General features: G+C 38.1%; 1 protein-coding gene across 1 annotated transcript in view; it reads left to right on the forward strand.

Annotated features, from left to right (window-relative positions):
* Positions 1 to 21281, forward strand: part of osbp2.S (oxysterol binding protein 2 S homeolog) — a 60458-nt gene that overhangs the window by 24009 nt on the left and 15168 nt on the right. The window contains exons 3-6 of the mRNA XM_018244256.2: positions 3853 to 4051; positions 10265 to 10382; positions 14321 to 14384; positions 16540 to 16704. Coding sequence (XP_018099745.2) covers positions 3853 to 4051; positions 10265 to 10382; positions 14321 to 14384; positions 16540 to 16704 — 546 coding nt within the window. The remainder of the gene's footprint in view (positions 1 to 3852; positions 4052 to 10264; positions 10383 to 14320; positions 14385 to 16539; positions 16705 to 21281) is intronic.

Here is a 21281-nt window from a genome sequence, read left to right on the forward strand (position 1 = left end):
ACTGGTAATGGCTTCTGGACACTAATTGACCAACAGGGTGTCAGTTTATAAATTGATTTTATTCATAAATTTAAAAGTGAACAAAAAGAGATTAAAGACATTATGAGATTAGTACTGTGCCACTTATTTAAGTAACCCTCAAATTGTTTCTGACAGAACCATTAATAAACACTTTTTGCACTTACCAAGCACCTCTTAAATTGCCCCTCTTATGTGTTCATAGAATGACATGAGGGGCTATTTAAAGTTTCCAGCGGTGCAAGTGCTAGAGTGCTAGGTGGAGCAAGAGGATGCCCCTTAGTGCTCACCTAACAAGCACATGCTCCCTGGGGTGCAAGATTGTGCCCTTTTTTTGCACCTTGCACACTTCATTCAGCTCCTGTGATGTTGCCATGTATGAGTATAATAGGCAGGGTTGTATTTAGTGATGGGCAAATCTGTGCCATTTTGCTTCGCTGGGAAATCCGCAAATTTACAGTGAAACGGCAAAAAAAAAAAATTCTACATGGCGGATTTTTCTACGGCGAATTGTCGCCGCAGTTTTGCAAATTGATTTGCTTGCGGCCAAACTCGGAAATTCGCCGCAAATTCATGTCTGGCGAATTTATTCGCCCATCACTATTTGTATTCTATTGGAAAGTTACTGGAGCATAACCAGTACAAAAACAACCACGAAGTGATCTAAAAATGACATCTTATTTGGTTGATTTTTAATCATGAAGATTTTTTAAAGCCTGACTTCCTTTTAAGGCTAATAAGATATTTATGCAGTTTTGCCATTCACATTTTTTATACCCAATATCAGTTTTATAAAGCCAATAAAACATATTCCCATAAAGACATGTAGTTTATGAGTGGCATTACTTATTCATATCTGTTTGACTTGAGGGAAATGAATATATTTCTGTGTGCAAATATAGATCACTATTTCTTTCTACCATCTGCTTATAGCTACAGAAATATACACAATAACATATGATCTTGTCATGCCTTTTACCTTTAATTATTGAAAAAAACTACTAAGAAAATATAAACTGTGAATATTGGTATACTGGACCATTTTTAAAGCCGAAAATCCTGCAGTACTTTTAGTAAATTTAAGGATTGAATTAAAATGATGAGCTCATACAGTGAAGCCTGTGGAGCCCTAAACAAGACTAGTGAGACATAAAACTCCTTTGGAGGGCCACATCTGGCATGTGGTCCTCCAATTGGACAGCCCTGCTTTAGAGCATTTTTTGGGCCTATTGGACTATTGCCCACACACTATCACTATGTTTAATGGTTGAATGAGCCACTGTTTTGTTCTTTCCTTTCCTTCTGTTTTCTAATCTTTCTCTACTGCTTTGCTTCACTTTCTCTCTGTATTTTATCTCCTTGTTGCAGCATTTCATTTCATCTCTGTTATTTTGTTTTGTTTTTTGCTTTTTTTAACCATTGTGCTACCACATTCCTTCCTCTTCCCTACTCACAGGCTTCCCTTTGCCCTTACTTAAATCATCCATTCTCCCCTTTTCTGGTTTTGTGGAACTCGCAGCAGGATTGCACAGTGGCAATTCCATGTATAAATACCCCCAGAACTCACGGCAGATTGTCAAAGTGATAATTCCATGTATAAATACCCCAGAATTCACAGCAGGATGGCACAGTGGCAATTTCATGTATATTAAATGCCCCCAGAACTCACAACAGGATGGCAGAGTGTCAATTCCACGTATAAATACCCCCAGAACTCATTGCACGATGGTACAGTAGCAATTTCATGTAAAAATACCCACATAACTCACAGCAGGATGGCACAGTGTCAATTCCTTATATAATACCACAGAACTCATAGCACAATGGCAAAATAGCAATTCCATGTATAAATACCCCCAGAACTCACAGCAGGAGGGCAAAGGGGCACTTTCATGTATAAATACCCCCAGAACTCATATCAGAATGGCACAATTGCAACTTTACACATTAAGAAAAGGAAAGGCTTAAACATCCCAAGGCAGTGCAACAAATGTGATTTGTATCCTTACCAGGTCTGAGGTCCCACATTCTTTCTACACACATAGTATGGTGGGGGGGATCTGTAGCGCACTGTATGGTTATCACCATCCACGATCCTGCCTGTCAGCCGACACATCAATTTAAACTGGCGCCTATTTCCCTGCCTACCATTGGATGTCAGGCAGCTGAGGCCACACAGGGCACGTAAGTGAATAGGGTCTGATATCAATCTGGACTAAAAGGATCATTGTCTTTAAAAACAACACCTGTATTGGAGAAGACTATTCATCCTCTCTGGTTCCAGTTTGCTATCAAGACTGCCTAACTTCTGATTGGCTGGCACCCTACAATGCAAAGTGCTGAGGGCCACAGACTCACCTACACAGCCTGGGAAAGCAGCCATCAGGAGGTGGGATGGTTGGCTAATACCAGGAAGGTTCTTGTATATATTTTAGTTCAAAAACAAATTACTTCTATTTTAGATGTTCATGACATTATTTGTTTCCTTTAAATAGTTTATCTTGCCAGAAGGAGCATTCACGCAACTGCCATAAATGCTAATTATATACAATCAAGTGTGAGAACCTACACATGAGCTGCCAGAAAACAGTCACAACATAAACTGCCAAATAGAAATAGATACCAGTCCCTCAATTTCAACAGCTAGAGAAAAGAAACAAACACCATTAGGGAGCACATTTACTAAAGGTCGAATTTCGAAGTTAAAAAACTGCAAATTCGATCATCGAATTTGATACTTCGAAAACAGCCGTTTTCAAGCGAAGTAAAAATAGTTCAATTTAATCCTTTGAATCGAACGATTCGAAGGATCGTACAAAAAAAAAATTTTGACTTCTAGGAGGTCCCCCATAGGCTAAACAGCAGTTCAGCAGGTTTAAGGTGGCGAAGTGTCGAAGTCGAAGTTTTTTAAAGAGACAGTACTTATTTTCGAATGGTCGAATTAGTGAAGTATTTTCAATTCTAATCGAATTTTGGCCTATTCAATGGTCGAAGTACCCAAAAATTACTTCGAAATTTGAAGTTTTGGAATTCGAAAATTCACTTCGACCCTTAGTAAACCCTAAGTGTTTCACAAGACAAGTCCAGAACCTCACATAATAATATTATTGCAAGACTGAACCATACGTTATTCTAGTGAAGCCCTCTCTGAACAACCAGATAATGTGTTAAGCTGACCATACGCCAATAAAATAAAGTTTCGTATGATTTTGGGACAACATTCTTTGAGGATTTAAAAACCTGCAGCACAGTCTTCTATAGACCTGCTCTATAAGAGCAGACATCTAAGTTCCTGGTTTAATACTTTGGTATCCTTGAGGTTGTGGAGCAAACCCTGACTATGAAAATGCTGGCCTCTTAATGCATTCAATTTGGTACCATAGCATGTGCAATTGTGTTCAGTGTGATGCATCTGGCATAAATGAAGCAGGCTCAACCTATTACCCTTGAGTTGTGGGGGAAAAAAAGCTGCATTGTGCCTAAAAAACATGGACATTTGTATCTGAAATTGAACTTTGCACACTTCTCTTGCAGAAATAAATAAGCCCCATGATTGCTATTCTTTATTTTCTTCTTTCTCAAATACACATTTATTGGCAAGCTTAAGTAGGGCAAAGCAATTTATATCTGCCGTCATTGTTGCCAGTAGAACTGGTAAATGGGATCAATACATATACACCCATACACAGTTGTAAAATAATAAACTGTAGACAGGGTACACCTGTGCATATCTGATTTGTACCGGATATCTTACTCTGACTGTGGTAAATAAGATTTGTTAGTCCTTGCCAGCTATTCCTATTAATTACTGTATTGTAATTTTCCATTGTTTAGGCATGCCGAGATTTTTTGGATTTAGCTGAAACCCATAGTCGTAAATGGCACCGTTCTTTACAGTATGAGCGTGAACAGAGAGTACGATTGGAAGAGACTATTGAGCAGCTAGCAAAGCAGCATAATAGTTTGGAAGGGGCCTGTTGGGAAGTCCCAGGTCTCACCTCCAACACAACTGGAGTTCCCAACACTCCAAAAGGTTAGTTTTTGGTACATAAATTGTATACTTTGTGTGCAGTTTTATACTTCCCATCCTTCCAATGTTCGTGCAATGGTGTAACAGCTGGACTGCCTGTGAAGACAAGAGATAACCAGAATAATTGACCAAGGACACTTGGAATAACATTTACAGCTTTACTTTATTTAAAGAGATACTGACACCAGAAATTAATTAATTATTTTTTACGTCTATCATTGTGTTTGCCTGCGATCTATAATTTTGCCATAAAAGTATTTGCAGATGCTTTTACATTACACCTCTGATCCCCCATGTTCATCTTTGAGGGTGCTGCCATATTTGAGCTTCAGTAGTCTGTTATCATTAGAAACTCTAAGGGGCCAATTCATTAACTTTGAGTGAAAGATTCGAAGTAAAAAAACTTCGAACTTCTAAGTGTTTTTTTGGCTACTTCGACCATCGAATGGGCTACTTCGACCTTTGACTACGACTTCGACTTCGAATCGAATGAATCGAACTAAAAATCGTTCGACTATTCAACCATTCGATAGTCGAAGTACTGTCTCTTTAAGAAAAAACTTCGACCCCATAGTTCGCCACCTAAAAGCTACCGAACCCAATGCTAGCCTATGGGGAAGGTCCCCATAGGCTTGGCTACGTTTTTTTGGTCGAAGGATAATCCTTCGATCGTTGGATTAAAATCCTTCGAATCGTTCAATTCGAAGGATTTAATCGTTCGATCAAATGATTATTCCTTAGATCGTTCGATCGCAGTATTTGCGCAAAATCCTTCGACTTCGATTTTCGAAGTTGATGGATTTTCATTCCCAGTCGAATATCGAGGGTTAATTAACCCTCGATATTCGACCCTTGATGAATTTGCCCCTAAGTGACATGTTGAGCAAAACTGTCAGGTTGGCAAAACAGTCAGGTTTAGGAACTTCAAGTAGCAATTACTTACAAAAACAGATCTACCAGTGAAAAATGATCAACATGAGTTATGTGTCAGCATCACTTTATGTGGGGTTTCATATTATTTAAGTTTATTTTGGTTGTTGCTTCAGTTGTATAATTTGTGATACATTTCTTTGCTATTTGATTATAGGGCAATTATGACACAAAACAAATGTTTGGAATGATCCCGGGTAGATGATAACAGGTTATCTTCCTAGCCAAAAACAGGCTGTATAAACTGGGCTGTTGTATTATCATACACCCATGGGTGAACAGCAATATTAGAACCACCCCTGTACAAATACTGTTCTCCCCAGACATCTATTACTGCTGTGAACATTGAAATTACACTGCTGTGTATGTGAAACAAATTAGCGCCTAGTTGAGGATATAAGTTTAAATGCGTGACATAATTTGTCATTTATTTCAATATGATGTCAAGAAAGGTGAGAGATATAAGTAAAAATCTTGATGCTAACCACCTACAGTGAGATCAATAACGAAATATGGAGCAAAAAATCAATGAGGTCACAAATAGATCTGCTCCTCATGCCAGGACATCAGATGGCGTGACAAGAATTAGACAAAAAAATCAATTTTGTTGGATAAAGCAGATTAGATATTAATTTCTGACTGATTATAAAATTGTAAATGCAAATATACATGGCGTTAATGTTAATTCCATTCTGTATGAAAAACATATTTTCCTAAAACAAACAGCAGCTTTCACCTGGCAGCCATTTTCCCTCTGACACTTAGGGGCATATTTATCAAAGGTCGAAGTTAAAAAAACTTCGAACTTCAAATCAAAAAGACCAATCGAATGGAGGTCGAAGTTTTTTTGGGGTCGAAGTGGGCCGAATTCGTATCGTACTATCATACTTCGATTCAAAGTTTTTTTTAACTTCGATCTCCCAAACTCCCCCAATAGCCTCCATACAGGTTGTACGAGGTCCCCCATAGGCTAAAACAGCACTTCGGCAGCTTTTAGATGGCGAATGGTCGAAGTCGAAGTTTTAAAGAGACAGTACTTCAAAAAAATTCGACCTTCGAATTTCAAAGTTTTTTCAAATTCGAAGTACACAAAAAATAGCTTGAAATTCGAAGTTTTTCCCTTCGAAACTTCACCTCGACCTTTGATAAATCTGCCCCATAATCACTGAAATTCAGCACCTGTGCACAGTACAAATGAAGAATGCAGGCTTACACATGCACAACTTACTTTGATAAAAAGTACTGCTTGGAATACCCCTGAACAATCTAGGTCTCTATAAACACACAAACAAACCATACATGTTAGGTCACATGAGCCAATTAACAAACAGAATTCTGTCTTTTGCTTCCACGCTTCCTGTTACAGTTAGAGCTGCAGTATTTCTGGTCAGGTGATCTCTGAGGAAGCACAGAGAATATGATAAAATAGGGGCTCAAGGGAAAAGTTGTAAAAGAGCAATCGGAGGCGTAACAAGATTGCGCCGGGCCTCCAGCCAGAAAAATTTCAGAGTGCCCGGCGCACATAGGAACTGCTGTAAGCACTTGTCTACAACTCCCCCGCCGCATGCTCACTCAGGTGTCAGCGCATCATTTAGATGAAGAAGAGTGGGGGGAGGGGGATTTCAATGCTATAGAGGAAGCAGACCCTTGGTCAGGGTTCCCCTTTTCCCCTGGCCCCCCTGCAACCACGAGGCTTGCTTCCTCTATAGTTACACCACTGAGGGCAATATTTACTTAAAGATATATTCCAGTTTGGCAAGTTTCTTTAAAATTCTACTTAATATGATATGTAACTGCCTATTGCTTAAGTATTAATTTTGGGGATATGGTTTTCCTTTAAGTTGAGCTCAGGAGAGGAAGTTAGGAGAAAATATAGTGGCAGACAGCTAGAGCAGAATTTCTATGGAAGCCAGCAATGCCATCTCTTTGTTGGCTACTAGACTGGTGGGTGTGTTTAGTAACCTGAGTTGAGAGAACTGAGCAGGGCCAGTAGCCAATAGCCAAAATAAATTCCTGAGGGAGGGGGGCAAATGAGGAAGAAAAATAAATCTTAAGTGATTAAGTAGATGCTGCATTAAAGATTTCAAAGAGGCTGTTCACTGTTTACATTTTTGTAGGGGGGGTTTACATGACTTTTTAGGGCTTTAGCACATGGGCCTTCCCCCTGCCTTCCGCCTGCTAAAATGAAAAAATGCAGTCACGGTGCTTCGATTTCTGAAGTCACCCAAAGTTGCCTCACGAGGAAACCTAGAGCGACTTCATAAATCGAATCGAAGCGCAGGGGGAAGGCAGTTCGGGGAGATTGTCGCCCGAAGAAGAGGCAATAAGTCGCCAGACGACTAAATCTCCCCAAATCTGCCCATGTGCTAAAGCCCTAAGAGTTACCTCAGGAGGAAACTCGTTTCCCTGTAGCATTTACAACCTATATTTATAACCAAAGCACCAGTTGTGTTATGGCTAGGTACACTGTCAGTGTCATGGCTAACTTTCAGAATGGGGGGATCAGATCAGTAAGTAGGACTTACTATTCTTATGGAAGAGTTATAAAAGAATAGAGTAGAATTACTCATTTACCTTTTGGGGTGGATAGCATAAAACAATTCCAAATACCGGCTCTTTGTTTCCATGCCTTCAACTACCTACCAGTCTATCTAATGACCAAATATTCCTAGTTTTTTTAAGTGCTAGCCTTCAATATACAATTTCTTTACCCCAATACCACAATCCCGTCCATCTGTCTAATCAGACTGTACCATATATCTTTGGGGTTGTTGATGCAGTCCTTTTTTTCACTGGCTGACTTACCCACTTACCTATCTAACCACTAATTTTAGATTTCATTTCAATGTGTAAATGAGCTAAATGATCCACTTTGTCTTCTCCATTCTAATTCAAATATTTTTGTCAAAAAATATATCTGAAATTTCTTTTTCAAATTTACAATTTTCCTTTTGTTATGGAAAACTTATATTACAGTGTTAAAGCTCTAAACTGCAGAGGGTCATTCTGTATGTTATTTGTCATCTGAACCAAACTGTAACATTTTTGTGGGGAAAAGCTCATTTCTTTTAAATGAAACATGAACAGAGTTTTCTCTGGCCTCCTGTGTTCAGACCCTGTGAGTTTCCTGATGCTGAGAGTAGACATGAATCGCCAGCCATTCAGATCGCTTTAAAGGCCTCTCTATATTTGCATGTACACTATGTGCAGAAATAGCTTGCAATATTATTTTGAAACGCTGGAAGCAAGGCTAAAATTGGGCTTACCCACGTTCCTCATCCTTAATCTCTATGCAAAGTCCTGTTGTTTGCTCTGAAGCTGTAATTGAATTCTCTGATTTGGTATCTTTTCTTGGAGATTTTGTTTCTGCCCTTTGTGCCTTTTTCTATCTGGCACTTGGCCATGTTGTGCAGTGAAGCAGATCTTGGGGGTTTAAAGCTGTGGGTGAGTTTTATAAATACATTGATCCCATATATCATTCTACATTTCTTTACCAAGCCACAGAACATATTTATGTTAATTTGGACTGGAGTAAAAGAAATTTGTATCTTAATTAATATCCTATATACATTTAGTGAATTATATGTGCCTAACAGTATTAAACAGAAAAGAAATAGAGAAGTCAATATACTTAACATTGTAAATATGCCAAATATTTGGTGTATTAATTAATAACTGCTAGCAATTAGCATCTATCTTGCATACACAAACACCAAAGAGCTGTGAACATTTTTCCAGTACAGGTCTCTTATAGATAGATAAGGTGGAGTATGCAGGTGTGGGATTCATTGCTAACGTTGATATTTGATAAAGTGGAATGAACACAATTTTTTGCCCCATTGCACTGATACAAACACTATGTCAGGGGGCCAAAGGTAATACTAGAAGCCATGCTTGTTAGACATGGTACTAACCATTAGAAATGCCTAGAAACTTTGCAAGGTTTTCCATATTGTAGCCCCTTACAGCATGTATCTCTGCCTTTCATATTTTATATCTTGACCCTTCTTAGTGCCCTCAAAATATTGGAAGTTATCCATCTTGCTCTCTCTTTATTGTGGCATGTGTCATTGTTTTGCTTGCTCCAGGGTCAGTAAGAAGCTCTCTGTTGTATGCAGTCGATTAAAGGCTGTAACCCTGTCAGTTTGTCACAACTCAGCTACCCTTACTGAATCCTTACAATTTCTTTTCTTTTCAAGCCAAGCCATGCCCTCTATTGTTGTCCCTTTAAGCCTTTGCTTTTTCTTATTTGTCCATTATTCAGTATTTCTTTTTTAAGACATTTCTTTTTGTTTTAAAGAGGGGTTTCTTAAAAGTTTGAACAAGTTTAGCAAATATTTGGGGTGGAATGGTCGCTGGAGGATCATACACCATGGGGAAGTCCAAGGAAACTGTAGCACACTGTTTCAATTTGTAGTGCAAAGAAAAGTGCTTTTATTGGCTCAAAGTAGACATCAAAAAGAGTTTGGCTAAACTCTTTTTGATGTCTATAATTAAGAGTTTGGTTCTCCTTTTAGGTTGAACTTGATGGACGTGTGTCTTTTTTCAACCTAACTTAATATGTTACTATGTAATAGCATATACATTGTCCTAAATTATTAGAGAAGCTCATAGCTGCTGAACTACTACAACAACAACATCAAAAATAGTACCATTTATGGTGTTTGCTGCTGGGAGTATTTTCTTTTTCTGAAGATACAAATCTAATCACATTTATGAAACAAAGTTTGCTGCTGGCAAATTCTAAAATTTTGCCTCAAAACTGTACCAGCCAAAAGAACTAGCTCATCCCATATTTCATAAAGGTCCTCTATATGTGTGCATGTGCTCAGCTTCATTTTGTAAAGTGTCAACGTGAAGAAAGATTTGGAGAGTACTAAATCCTTCCTGTAAAGTTTATTTTTTTTTTTATACGAAAGCCATTAAAAGGTATTACAACTATGGCATCCCTGTTTTTTCACCTGACTGCACACAGCAATTTTTTTGGTTTTCATTCACACTTCTCTGAGTTTATTCTGACACTAAAGGGTTTTAAAAGAGATTATGTTGTTTATTATATTATGTATGAGGAGCTTTTATTATTTGTTCAGGTGTACCAATTATTTGATAGGTTTGTTGTTGTTTAATGAGGTCATTATGGGGTATTTCCTTTCTTGTTGTTTATCCTAATGAATTGGTTTGTTGCTTTAACCACTAGGTTCCTGTAACCTCAGAATAACCTTAGAAATAACGTTTTAATTCATATTATCAATAAAAAATGGTTTAAATACGTTACTTTGCTTATAGGGAATGTCCAGGCTATAAAAGGAGAAGCCACTGAAGAAGATGAAGAGACAGAGTACTTTGATGCCATGGAGGATGCACCAGCTTTTATCACAGTAACAGCTGACCCTAAACAGCACAGGTACTGTTATATCTGTACCAACAATGTGCTATATATTGTACTATTTGAAAGAAAGGTCATGGAACGCATAGGTGGCTTATAACATGGAACCCATTATCCAGAATCCATCCTGTCTATTCCAACTAAATAATTTGTATATGTTTTTGTTCATGTGTTCCAATGAGATCCAAATTACGGAAAGACCTCTTATCTGGAAAACCCTTAGTCCCAAGCATTCCAGATAACAGGTCCTATACCTGTATAACTTGTGCATTGTCTATAATTCTATATTGGGACTGTTTATTTAATATACCCAGTGTTACTAATATGTCCCTGTTGGTCCCAAGGCTCTAGGGTCCCACTTATAACCAGTGGCAAAAAGTACCATTACTTCCTTTTATATATATTTTTTTTTATTGGAAAGTATGTAGTGTTTCCAGAGTAGACGGCAGATTCCTGCTTTATTAGATGTGATTCAGCTCCAGTTAGATCATTCATATAGTAGGCAAGCACTGAGAAGTGTGGTGGCCCTCCTTCATGATTGTTACTAAACCCACATCATTAATGGGTGCAGCGTTAATAATATAGCTTATTGTCAGACATAATTAGCATGCCTACACAGGTCTCTGTAATCTTCTTCTGCCCAATGACAACTAACAGCACAGCATTCTGAATCTGGCATATTGATAATCATATACAGTAGTAGTAGTGCAAGCTGAGTAGTGATGGGTTAACGCGTTTTGCGGCCTGTGAAACTGCCACGAAAATCTGGACGCGTGTCAGAATAGTCGCTCGTGTCAAAACTGTTGCACATCAACATTATTCGGACGACCACTGACTTAAACGCAGGTGTCAAAATTGTTGTGAATTGATGCGGGCGTCAAAATTCAAGTTTTGCACATTTTTCGCCGTTTCGCAAATTTCACTGGAAATTCACAAATTTTTCAGCGAAGCAGGACAAATTCACCCATCACTGCTGGCAAGCTTGGTGTGGTGAGGTGAAGCCCTGTCCTTACCACCTGCTCATAGACACTTGTGCTTTTTGCACTAAGAGAGCCACATATCCAGTTAAAATAAATTCAGCTCTTAAAGTTGCCAGGAATGGCCAGATGCCCTTTGGTCACCCCTGGTAAAATGCTGTCTGAGGCAACTTGCCTCTTGCTAAAAACACGCCCCTGCCTGTATGTAGAGTAATAGAGCAGAGCACAGGGTAGCATGCTGGTACGTATAGATCCCCTAGAGTTCTATTCAAGGAGCCTGTTTTCCACATGTCATCAACTTAAAGGGATTCTGTCATCGGAAAACATGTTTTTTTCAAAACACATCAGTTAATAGTGCTACTCCAGCAGAATTCTGCACTGCAATCCATTTCTCAAAAGAGCAAACAGATTTTTTTATATTCAATTTTGAAATCTGACATGGGGCTAGACATTTTGTCAATTTTCCAGCTGCCCCTGGTCATGTGACTTGTGCCTGCACTTCAGGAGAGAAATGCTTTCTGGCAGGCTGCGGTTTTTCCTTCTCAATGTAACTGAATGTGTCTCAGTAAGACATGGGTTTTTACTATTGAGTGTTGTTCTTAGATCTACCAGACAGCTGTTATCTTGTGTTAGGGAGCTGCTATCTGGTTACCTTCCCATTGTTCTTTTGTTTGGCTGCTGGGGGGGGGAAGGGAGGGGCGTGATATCACTCCAATTTGCAGTACAGCAGTAAAGAGTGATTGAAGTTTATCAGAGCACAAGTCACATGACTTGGGGCAGCTGGGAAATTGACAAAATGTCTAGCCCCATGTCAGATTTCAAAATTGAATATAAAAAAATCTGTTTGCTCTTTTGAGAAATTAATTTCAGTGCAGAATTCTGCTGGAGCAGCACTATTAACTGATTCATTTTGAAAAATTTTTTTTTCCCATGACAGTATCCCTTTAAGTTAGAAGAAGAAACACCTATACCTGAACATGAACCTACAATGCTATGAAAAGTTCAATTACCCTTTAGAAAACTATTGAGTTGTTGAGGTGTTACAACACAGTCTCCTGATTAACTAACCTTCATAAACCCCCAAGAGATAAGGCCAATATACCTCAAAGCGTGTGGATAGTCTCGATTGTAGATATATATTTTATTACTGGCAGCTCAGACTTTGATTCTTGTGATGTCAACAGCAACAGCTGCCCTGGAAAGAGGAGATCAATATGCAATATCTTGGCTTCTAATAAAGCATCAGTCTCAGGGAATATTTAAAGAACCAAAAGACAAACACAAAAGTGATTGCTTAAATGCTTGTGCAGTTAAAGAAAGAGTAAGCATCACAAAACAAAAAAAACTAAATTCTTAGAAATCTTTGCATAGGGTTTAACAAACCTTTTGTTTGGGGATGGAGAATATGCCATGAATGGCTGTTTACTTCCTATGTGCTATGATTTTGGTAGTAAAGTAGACATTAAGGGGCAGATTTACTAAGCTCGAGTGAATGATTACATTATAAAAAATTTTTGGGTACTTCGACCATCGATTTGTCTATATTCGATCGAATCGAATGATTTGAATAAAAAATCATTCAAATATTCGAACATTCAATAGTCGAAGTACTGTCTCTTTAAAAATCCTTCGATTTCAATACTTCGCCAAATTAAAGCTACCGAATTGCTATATTAGCCTATGGGGACCTTCCAGTGCATTTTTTTTTAAAGTTTTTGGCATCGAATAAAAATCGTTCGATCGATCGCTAAAAATCATTGGAATCATTTGATTCAAAGGATTTAATCGTTCGATCGAATGATTTTTATTCAATCGATCGAATGCTATTTTAGCGCTAAATCATCCCTTGATAAATCTGCCCCTAAGGGTTATTTATCAAGATTATTTTAAATAAAAAAGTATGCCCAAACTAGAATCCACGATTGGACCTTATTTATTAATCCAATAAAGGTCAAACACGATAAAATCAAGCGAAAACATGAATCATACGATTTTTTTTCACGAATCATACGATTTTTTATGGCTTTCTCCCAAAAATCCTGAATTTTTTGGGCTAATTCCAGTGCAGACCACAGAAACTTCCAAATAGGATAGGAATCTCTCCCATTTACTTATATACTACCTCGCCAGGTCTGAGGTGCCAGATTTTTGGATTCAGACTTTTTCCATCCTTGGGGTATAATAAATCTCGAGTAGTAAAAAAGACTTACTATAAAAAATATTTTTTTACGTTTTTGGCAATCAGACTTTAATAAATAACCCCCTAATTCTGGGATATTTTTCTATATAAATATAGTGTGTATGTGGAGGTGTAGTAAGCCTGTGAGTATTAAGCATGCATTGCCCGCACACCTATTTCTGCATTACTGAGTCTTATGGGGAATGAATCTGCAGGATCTGAGGAATTGTCACATAAAATTCTGCATCCATTTTAAAGGATTTATACCACTTTTTCAATCTATAATGGGTCTACCATTTTTATGATGCTTCATTTAAATGTAAACCATTTCAGCATCCATGTGATGTGTGGGGTTTGGCACTAACTATTGCATTTAATTGAAGCAATGAGCTATTAGTTACAACAGAGGGCCAGTAGTACTGCAAATGACAGCCTGTCAGGCTATAGATTAGGCAACTTGTAGACAAGCAGACACATGAAAACAAAATAGATATATTTAGATATTCATAAGACTAGATACATCCATTGTAATAAATAACTGTGTTTGTGAATTAAAAAAATTAAGAAATTAACCATATTGAGCATTACTAAAATGTTTATTTATTTGTCTTTTTGCCTTTTAAAATTTCGATTTATTTATCCTACTGGATTTAAAACTGTAGTGTGTTGTGTTATCATTGTAAGACACAGTATACACGTAATGAGACATTCCTTAGCAGAGTATCCTGGTTAATGAGGATTGAAATACTGTGTCTCATCTTGTACAGTTCCCATTTGTAATGCAATACTATATTTTCCAGGCGTTCTGGGAGCAACCTAAGCAGTGCTAGTGGAGGCCTCCCAGATGACTGGCATCTTGAAGATGTGAGTATATTTACCGTCTCTGGGTTGTAGATGCCTGACATATGTCCCTTCTTATCTGTTACACTTACACAATCCCTTTAATGGCTTTTAGAAAGTATCTTTTCATTTTGTAACTTCTATTTTAGATTTATGTGAACATGGAAATCAGTATGTTTTGGTTTGTATTAAATAATTTCCTTCTTGCTAATCCAATGGTGTATTCATAAAATGATTACTATACTTTTTTTCTCTACACAGCAGTGCATTTTGCATTATGCCTATGTAACACTGGCCATTTTGACCTGTAATCGTAGCTGTGCTATAACCCACTCTAGTTACCATGGGGTCGTTCCCATTGATACAGCCAAATAATGAGCTATTGGCAGTAACCTTGGTTTGGAGATAGTGGTGATTTGATCACAGAAGCTGCAGCAATTAGAATACGAGACATGGTTCTAACAAGTGGAGAAGCGCACAACATTTAAAAAGACACAGACAGAGCACCTCATCTTTAATACTACAATTAGGAGAAGTGAATGGGAAGCTGCATTACATATACAATGGGGCCCATTTACTTAGCTCGAGTGAAGGAATAGAGGAAAAAAACTTTGAATTTCGAATGGTTTTTTTGGCTACTTTGACCATCGAATGGGCTACTTCGACCTTCGACTTTGACCTTCGATTCGAACGATTCGAACTAAAAATCGGTCGACTATTCGATCATTCGATCATTCGATAGTCGAAGTACTGTCTCTTTAGAAAATACTTCGACCCCCTAGTTCGCCACCTAAAACCTACCAAGGCCAATGTTAGCCTATGGGGAAGGTCCCCATAGGCTGCCTAACAATTTTCTGATCGAAGGAAAATCCTTCAATCGATGGATTAAAATCCTTCGAATCTTTTGATTCGAAGGATTTAATGGTTCCATCGAACGATTATTCCTCCGATCGTTCGATCGTAGGAATAACGCTAAATCCTTTGACTTCGATCTTCGAAGTCGAAGGATTTCAATTCGGCAGTTGAATATCGAGGGTTAATTAACCCTCGATATTCGACCATAAGTAAATTTGCCCCAATATGTAGCACTGCAAGAAATCATTTTTCCACTTGTTATCAGACACTCCTGTCTATTCAGGTTTAATTTCTGGGCACCATCAAAATGCTTGACACATCTGGAATTAGCTAGCCATTCTAATAAACTGGAACAGGCTACCTATGCCCTACCACTAAGTTAAATTAGCTGACAGCACTTTCAAGTCTCATCATGATTTTTTTTCTACAGTGTAATATTGCCAGTAAATATAGTCTGCATAGGGATGTTTTAGTAGCCCAAAGAGGTGGCTAAACATAAGATATTACTTTCAAATAGAGAAAGAAAGGCAGACAAAGGCAGAGACATATTAGACACAGCAGATAAAGAGTTAAGGATGCCAAGTGAAAGTGTGGGTGGAATAGAGAACAAACAACAAGACATGACCGGGCATTTGGGAGCAAGAGAAAAAAGGATTTTGATGAGTAGGGAATAGTCAACAGACCATCTCTTTGCCATTATATATTTAGCATGAATTCCACAGTGCTTGCTTCATGCTCCATGTATAATTTCATGTCTCCAGACACAATTCATACGTACTCTTAGCTGCTCTTTACAGCTGTCCACAGCATATTACTGTATACATTTAGCAGCTGCCTTATTTTTGTGTTATTATAATTAGGACACAGAACAACACTAAACTAAGAACATCCCATAAAACATAAAACAAGTGTATAAATATCACCCGCAAAATGAGTTCCTAGATTTATTCTGCAAGTATTTGTATTACCTGAAGTCATGGAGAAAAAACAAGTCTGACTTTCAATAGAGACAAGTGTTAAATCTCATTTACCTACCACAAATAGCTTTTTTATTAAACATGGTGACCTCCAAGGCACTCATAGTCTAGGTAGGAATTCATAGGAAATGCATTGTGGTACAGTTAAGGGGGGTCGCCTCATTTATCTTCTAATTTTAAGTTCTGTTTTCCATATAGTGCATGAGAACTAAACAGCCATTAATTATAGCTGTAGACTTGCATTTTGTTTGCATTTTGGGTCACTGCCTTTGCAGGGCTGTCAGGTGAAATATCTTTAGGATGATCATATAATGCTATACTCAAATTATCCCTTGCTTCTCGTTCAGTCATTTCATAGTTCCCAGGAAAGTAATCATGAATCTAAGCACAAGGAACTTATACCTAAGAAAAGGAGAAGATCACGTATCCCTGACAAACCAAACTACAGCCTTAATCTCTGGAGTATAATGAAGAACTGCATTGGCAAAGAATTATCTAAAATCCCTATGCCTGTACGTGAGTGATGTGTTATTTTTAGTACTAGGCTATTTCTTCATTCATATGTGAAAATGATAAGTGACTATTAACAGGAAGCTCTTGTTCAGGGGTCGCCAACCTTTTTTACCCATGAGCCACATTCAAATATAAAAAAGGTTGGGGAGCAACGCAAGCATGCAAAAAGTTCCTGCTAAATATGGGCTGTGATTGACTATTGATAATTCCTATGAAAACATAGTCTGTTTGGAAGTACACCAGGTTTTTTTGTAACTAAAGCTTGCCTTTCAGCCAGAAATTCAAAAATAAGCACCTGTTTTGAAGCCACTTCTGGGAGCAACATCCAAGGGGTTGAAGCGAAACATGTTGCTCACAAGACACTGGTTGGGGATTGCTGCTCTTGTTAATCCAAGGGAAGTCGTAAAAAAACATTTATTAAAACAAAGCTTTTTATTTAAGACTTTAACACTTTTAAAACTAAAAATACTGTAATAACAATCAGTTTTTTTGATTAATTTTCATTTAAAGCCTTACACAATGTTGTGTAAATAAAGTTATTTAGGACATGCAATAGTTTTGGAGGGAGAAAAGGCAATGCCTAAAAGCTACATGCACATTACCAGCACCATCTTATACATCTCATACCTCTTATGTATAAAGAATAGTGAAACGCTTATATGGAACGAAGTTGTACAGAGATTTTATACAGTACATGTTTGTATTTTACAGGATAAAGTCTGAGATATTAAATGCTTTGGATCCATTTATATTTGTATGATTGCTAGCTGTGGAAATAAAAGTAGGATGTAGATTCTAATGCTTTCAGTGGATTGTATTGCCTGTTACACACTGTAAGTTTTCTCCCGATATGTTCAATCAATCTATTATGGCTTCTGTTTAAGGGCTCCATTACAACCATCCTGCTTCTCTGCTGAAGCTAACCTCTAATTCACAAGATTTTATGTTCCCAATATACAAGGTTATTGGCTTGTTCTTTGAAACTGTTTAACTGTTTGCTTTTGTAGGCATAACGGGTTCTCCCATTATTACTTCTTTTAAAGTTCAGATTTCTCCACAGGGCTGTAAAGTGAATTTGTGAGATACCCCTGAGTGTTTTTAAAAAGTCAATTTATTTACAGATTAAACATTTCAGATAAAAATAACAGTGTAAATTCAGCTTGAAGGGTGGCAGAAGTAATTAGCTCAGGGCATGGCAAACTTTAAATTTTATATGAAGCCACATGTCTTAGATAAGGGTATTTTTTAGTCATATACTAGAAATTGCCACATATAATTCACATTTTCCAAATTTACCAACCACCAAATCTCTATATGATTATAGGTAAGGTCAGTAATAATTCAGGGGTTTTGACTGACTCACTACAACTCATTCAGGATAAAACCAATATCAGTTTGGACTTGTGTTAAGTCCCTTGAGGCCTGGAGATGAACAGTCCAGTATAGAGGGTGGCTCTCTGGTGCCTAAAACACCTGGGGCTACATCGGCAAACGGAGATGAAAGTAAGTAGCTGCAAATGGCACATACCTTGACTATACTGCACTTGTATTCATTTGGCAAGGGGAGGGGGGATTCCAGAGTATGGACTGGACTAAAATAGAGCTCTGGTTGGTACATGTCCCACATTACAATTGTTTAATTTTGTTTAGTTGTTCTCTAGCTCAGTTCTCATATTTTTTTTGGTACCTATATATGAAAGGGACTGAGATACTGTTACTTGCTGTATAATAAAGTGTGCCTTTGTGTAAGTATTACATACAGCCAGTCAAAGACTTATTTGCATTATTCTAGCTGTAAAAGAACGAACAGCGAACATAGTGTCTGATTGCTTGCTATGGGTAACGGCACTATGGACGGTTGTGCTTGTGCAAACAAGACCCACTGTCTAGTTCTATCTATAAAGTGCTAGCATAGAATGGCATTGCGGCTTCCCACCAGTAAAAGTAGCAATTTGCAGAAGCATTCAATTGTAGGGACCTATAGGATTGCTATGCCCCTATAGAATTAATTCCCTACCTTTCTGAGACAGTTTTCTTATATCCTTTGTTATTGGGCATAAGCCCTTGTAACAGTTCTTGTGTAACAACGACAGCTATAGGCCAAAGGGTGTAATACCACTTCCTGCCACACTCCTATATTGTGTTGTACAGGGAGTGGCCTCTTCCTCTTTGGCTCCTGGTGTCCTTGAAGCTGGGTGTTCCCATTGAGCCTGGGATCACCAAAGGCCCAGTAAAGCCATTTAACCCTAAGGGACCTGACACCTTTGGTGCTTGATTATGGGACCAGGTTACCCCTTGAGAAAAGAATAGCCAGTCTTGGGAAGCTGTGGTAATAGACTCTCTAGGAGAGTAAGGCTAGTACTTAGCAGCTCCATCAAGGATTGATAGCTGGAAGTAGTTCCCTACAAGGATTCCCTTGTTGTTGACTTTAGTGCAGGGAACTCAGTGATAGGGACCTAGGTTAGCAGAGGACTGTCTGATCTCTACAGTGATTGATCCAGATCCCCACAGAGGTAACATCAGTCTTGTATGAATTGATGTACTCTATGCCTGTTGAGAATTATGGGAGAGACAACCTTCCTGCTGTATCGTGTGATCTGCCTGACTCAATATCATCTGCTATCTCCTGAACTCCTGCGTGAGTAAAACCTGAGGTCAATTGTCCTTGTGCAATAAATTCCATCCTGTTATTTTATCACCTCCTGGCATCCAATTTATCTACTTATGCACTTAATAGCCTGTGTTGTGTAGTTCTGCTACACTTTAAAGGGGAAGCTTCCACCTGGCAAAGGCCCTGGCCCTGTTGTGTAGGTCACATGTAACCCATGCTCACTCCACTAGCTGGACCCCTTAAATCCTTATGGGCTGGATAGCCCAAAAAAGCGTTACTCAATTATGGACCAAACCAAATAGAGAAGGCCCTGCCTATTAAAGCTTACACCCTAAGTAAAGAAACTTTCTGATAACTGCTTTTCATGTATTCTTCCAAGGGCTGTGCAAACTCACAGTTAGGCTATAGAATGGGATGCGTAGGGAATGGGATGCGAAGTGAAAGCCAGCCTGATGCAGTTATAATTCTAAATGTTGCCCAGGCAGGATTCTGCAATGTAACATGAATCCTCAATTGCATACTTGATTACTTCTGTTATGTAGGACATTTTCTCCTCAAAAGGCATGCCTAGAAATATAAAGATCTAATAATGTAATACAGCCAGGAAACTGTAGGTGGTTATCAGTTATGTTCCAGCTGGTATCACAGGAAGGCTTAATGACTCATGCTGCACTTATTAATGTTGGGTGCTGTATATATATACCTGTATATATATATATATATATATATATATATATATATATATATATATATATATATATATATATATATATATATATATATAAATGGTTTTGGCCGGATATATACTGTTTTTTTTTAATTCCTGTCCACATTTTGGACCGATTTATGCCATAGCTGCAAAACGGGATAATGTCCTAAAAGCTTTGTTTTGATCTAGACCATATCACCAGCTGGTGCAAGATTAGTGCTATCACTAAAGCTTTTTCAGAGCAGCTGTTTCTATGCAACTAATGGAAGTGATAATGTACTGGATGTGACCAAAAGCTTTGCAATGGCTGTGCGACTCTTTGCAACTGTACATCAGTTGTTTTCAGTTCCACTGATTTATACACAAAATGGGCAGGGTCCCTGGCAGACCCCATTTTAAAGGAGAACTAAACCCTAAAAATGAATTTTGGTAAAAATGCCATATTTTACATACTGAACCTATTGCACCAACCTAAAGTTTCGGCTTCTCAACTCCAGGATTTAAAACTTGTCACATGTGTCACCATCTTGAAAAGGGTCCGCTCTGAGCAGCAGCTGAGAAGCTAAAAATGATCTGTATTAATTACTAATCAGCTTTATATTGTGACATTTATATTCTATGGGTACTGTATATTGTGAGTGGGTCCCTAAGCTCAGTAAGTGACAGCAGCACAGAGCATGTGCAGTAAATCAACCGAAAAGAAGATGGGGAGCCACTGGGGCATCTTTGGAAACACAGATCTTCCCTACAAAAGGGCTGTGGTTGCCTTGGGCTGGTACAAAAGCCAAAACATAATGTACAACATTTCTAGCTACTTCTTTAGTTAGGCTTTAGTTCTCCTTTAAAGTAGACCACCTCACTTTCAGATATGTCCAACCCTTCTACCATTGTGATGGTTCAAAGTTAATAAGGCTCATTTATCAATGGTAATGGGCAAGTGCTAAAGTGCCAGGGGGTGTAAAATGCTCTTGGCCCATACCTGAACAACTGGCAGGAGGGAGCAACTTTGTAAAAGAGTAAAAAAAGTGTGAAAGCAGAGTCAAAGAACAGTCATTTTAAATGTAACCCCCTGCAAAAGATTGCAGTTAAAAAGCACTGCTTTTTTACTTTGCTTTCACACTTTTTTACTTCTTTAGTACTATATTGTGACTGCACTTAGTGATTGCATGAGCAAAAATCTGTACCAGTTAGAACAGAATAACTGGAAATCCTAGGGAGCAACTTTCTATACTTTGCAGTGGCTTCAGAATGTGCAA

Source organism: Xenopus laevis, chromosome 1S (genome assembly GCF_017654675.1).
Source record: "Xenopus laevis strain J_2021 chromosome 1S, Xenopus_laevis_v10.1, whole genome shotgun sequence".
Classification (NCBI taxonomy): Eukaryota; Metazoa; Chordata; class Amphibia; order Anura; family Pipidae; genus Xenopus; species Xenopus laevis.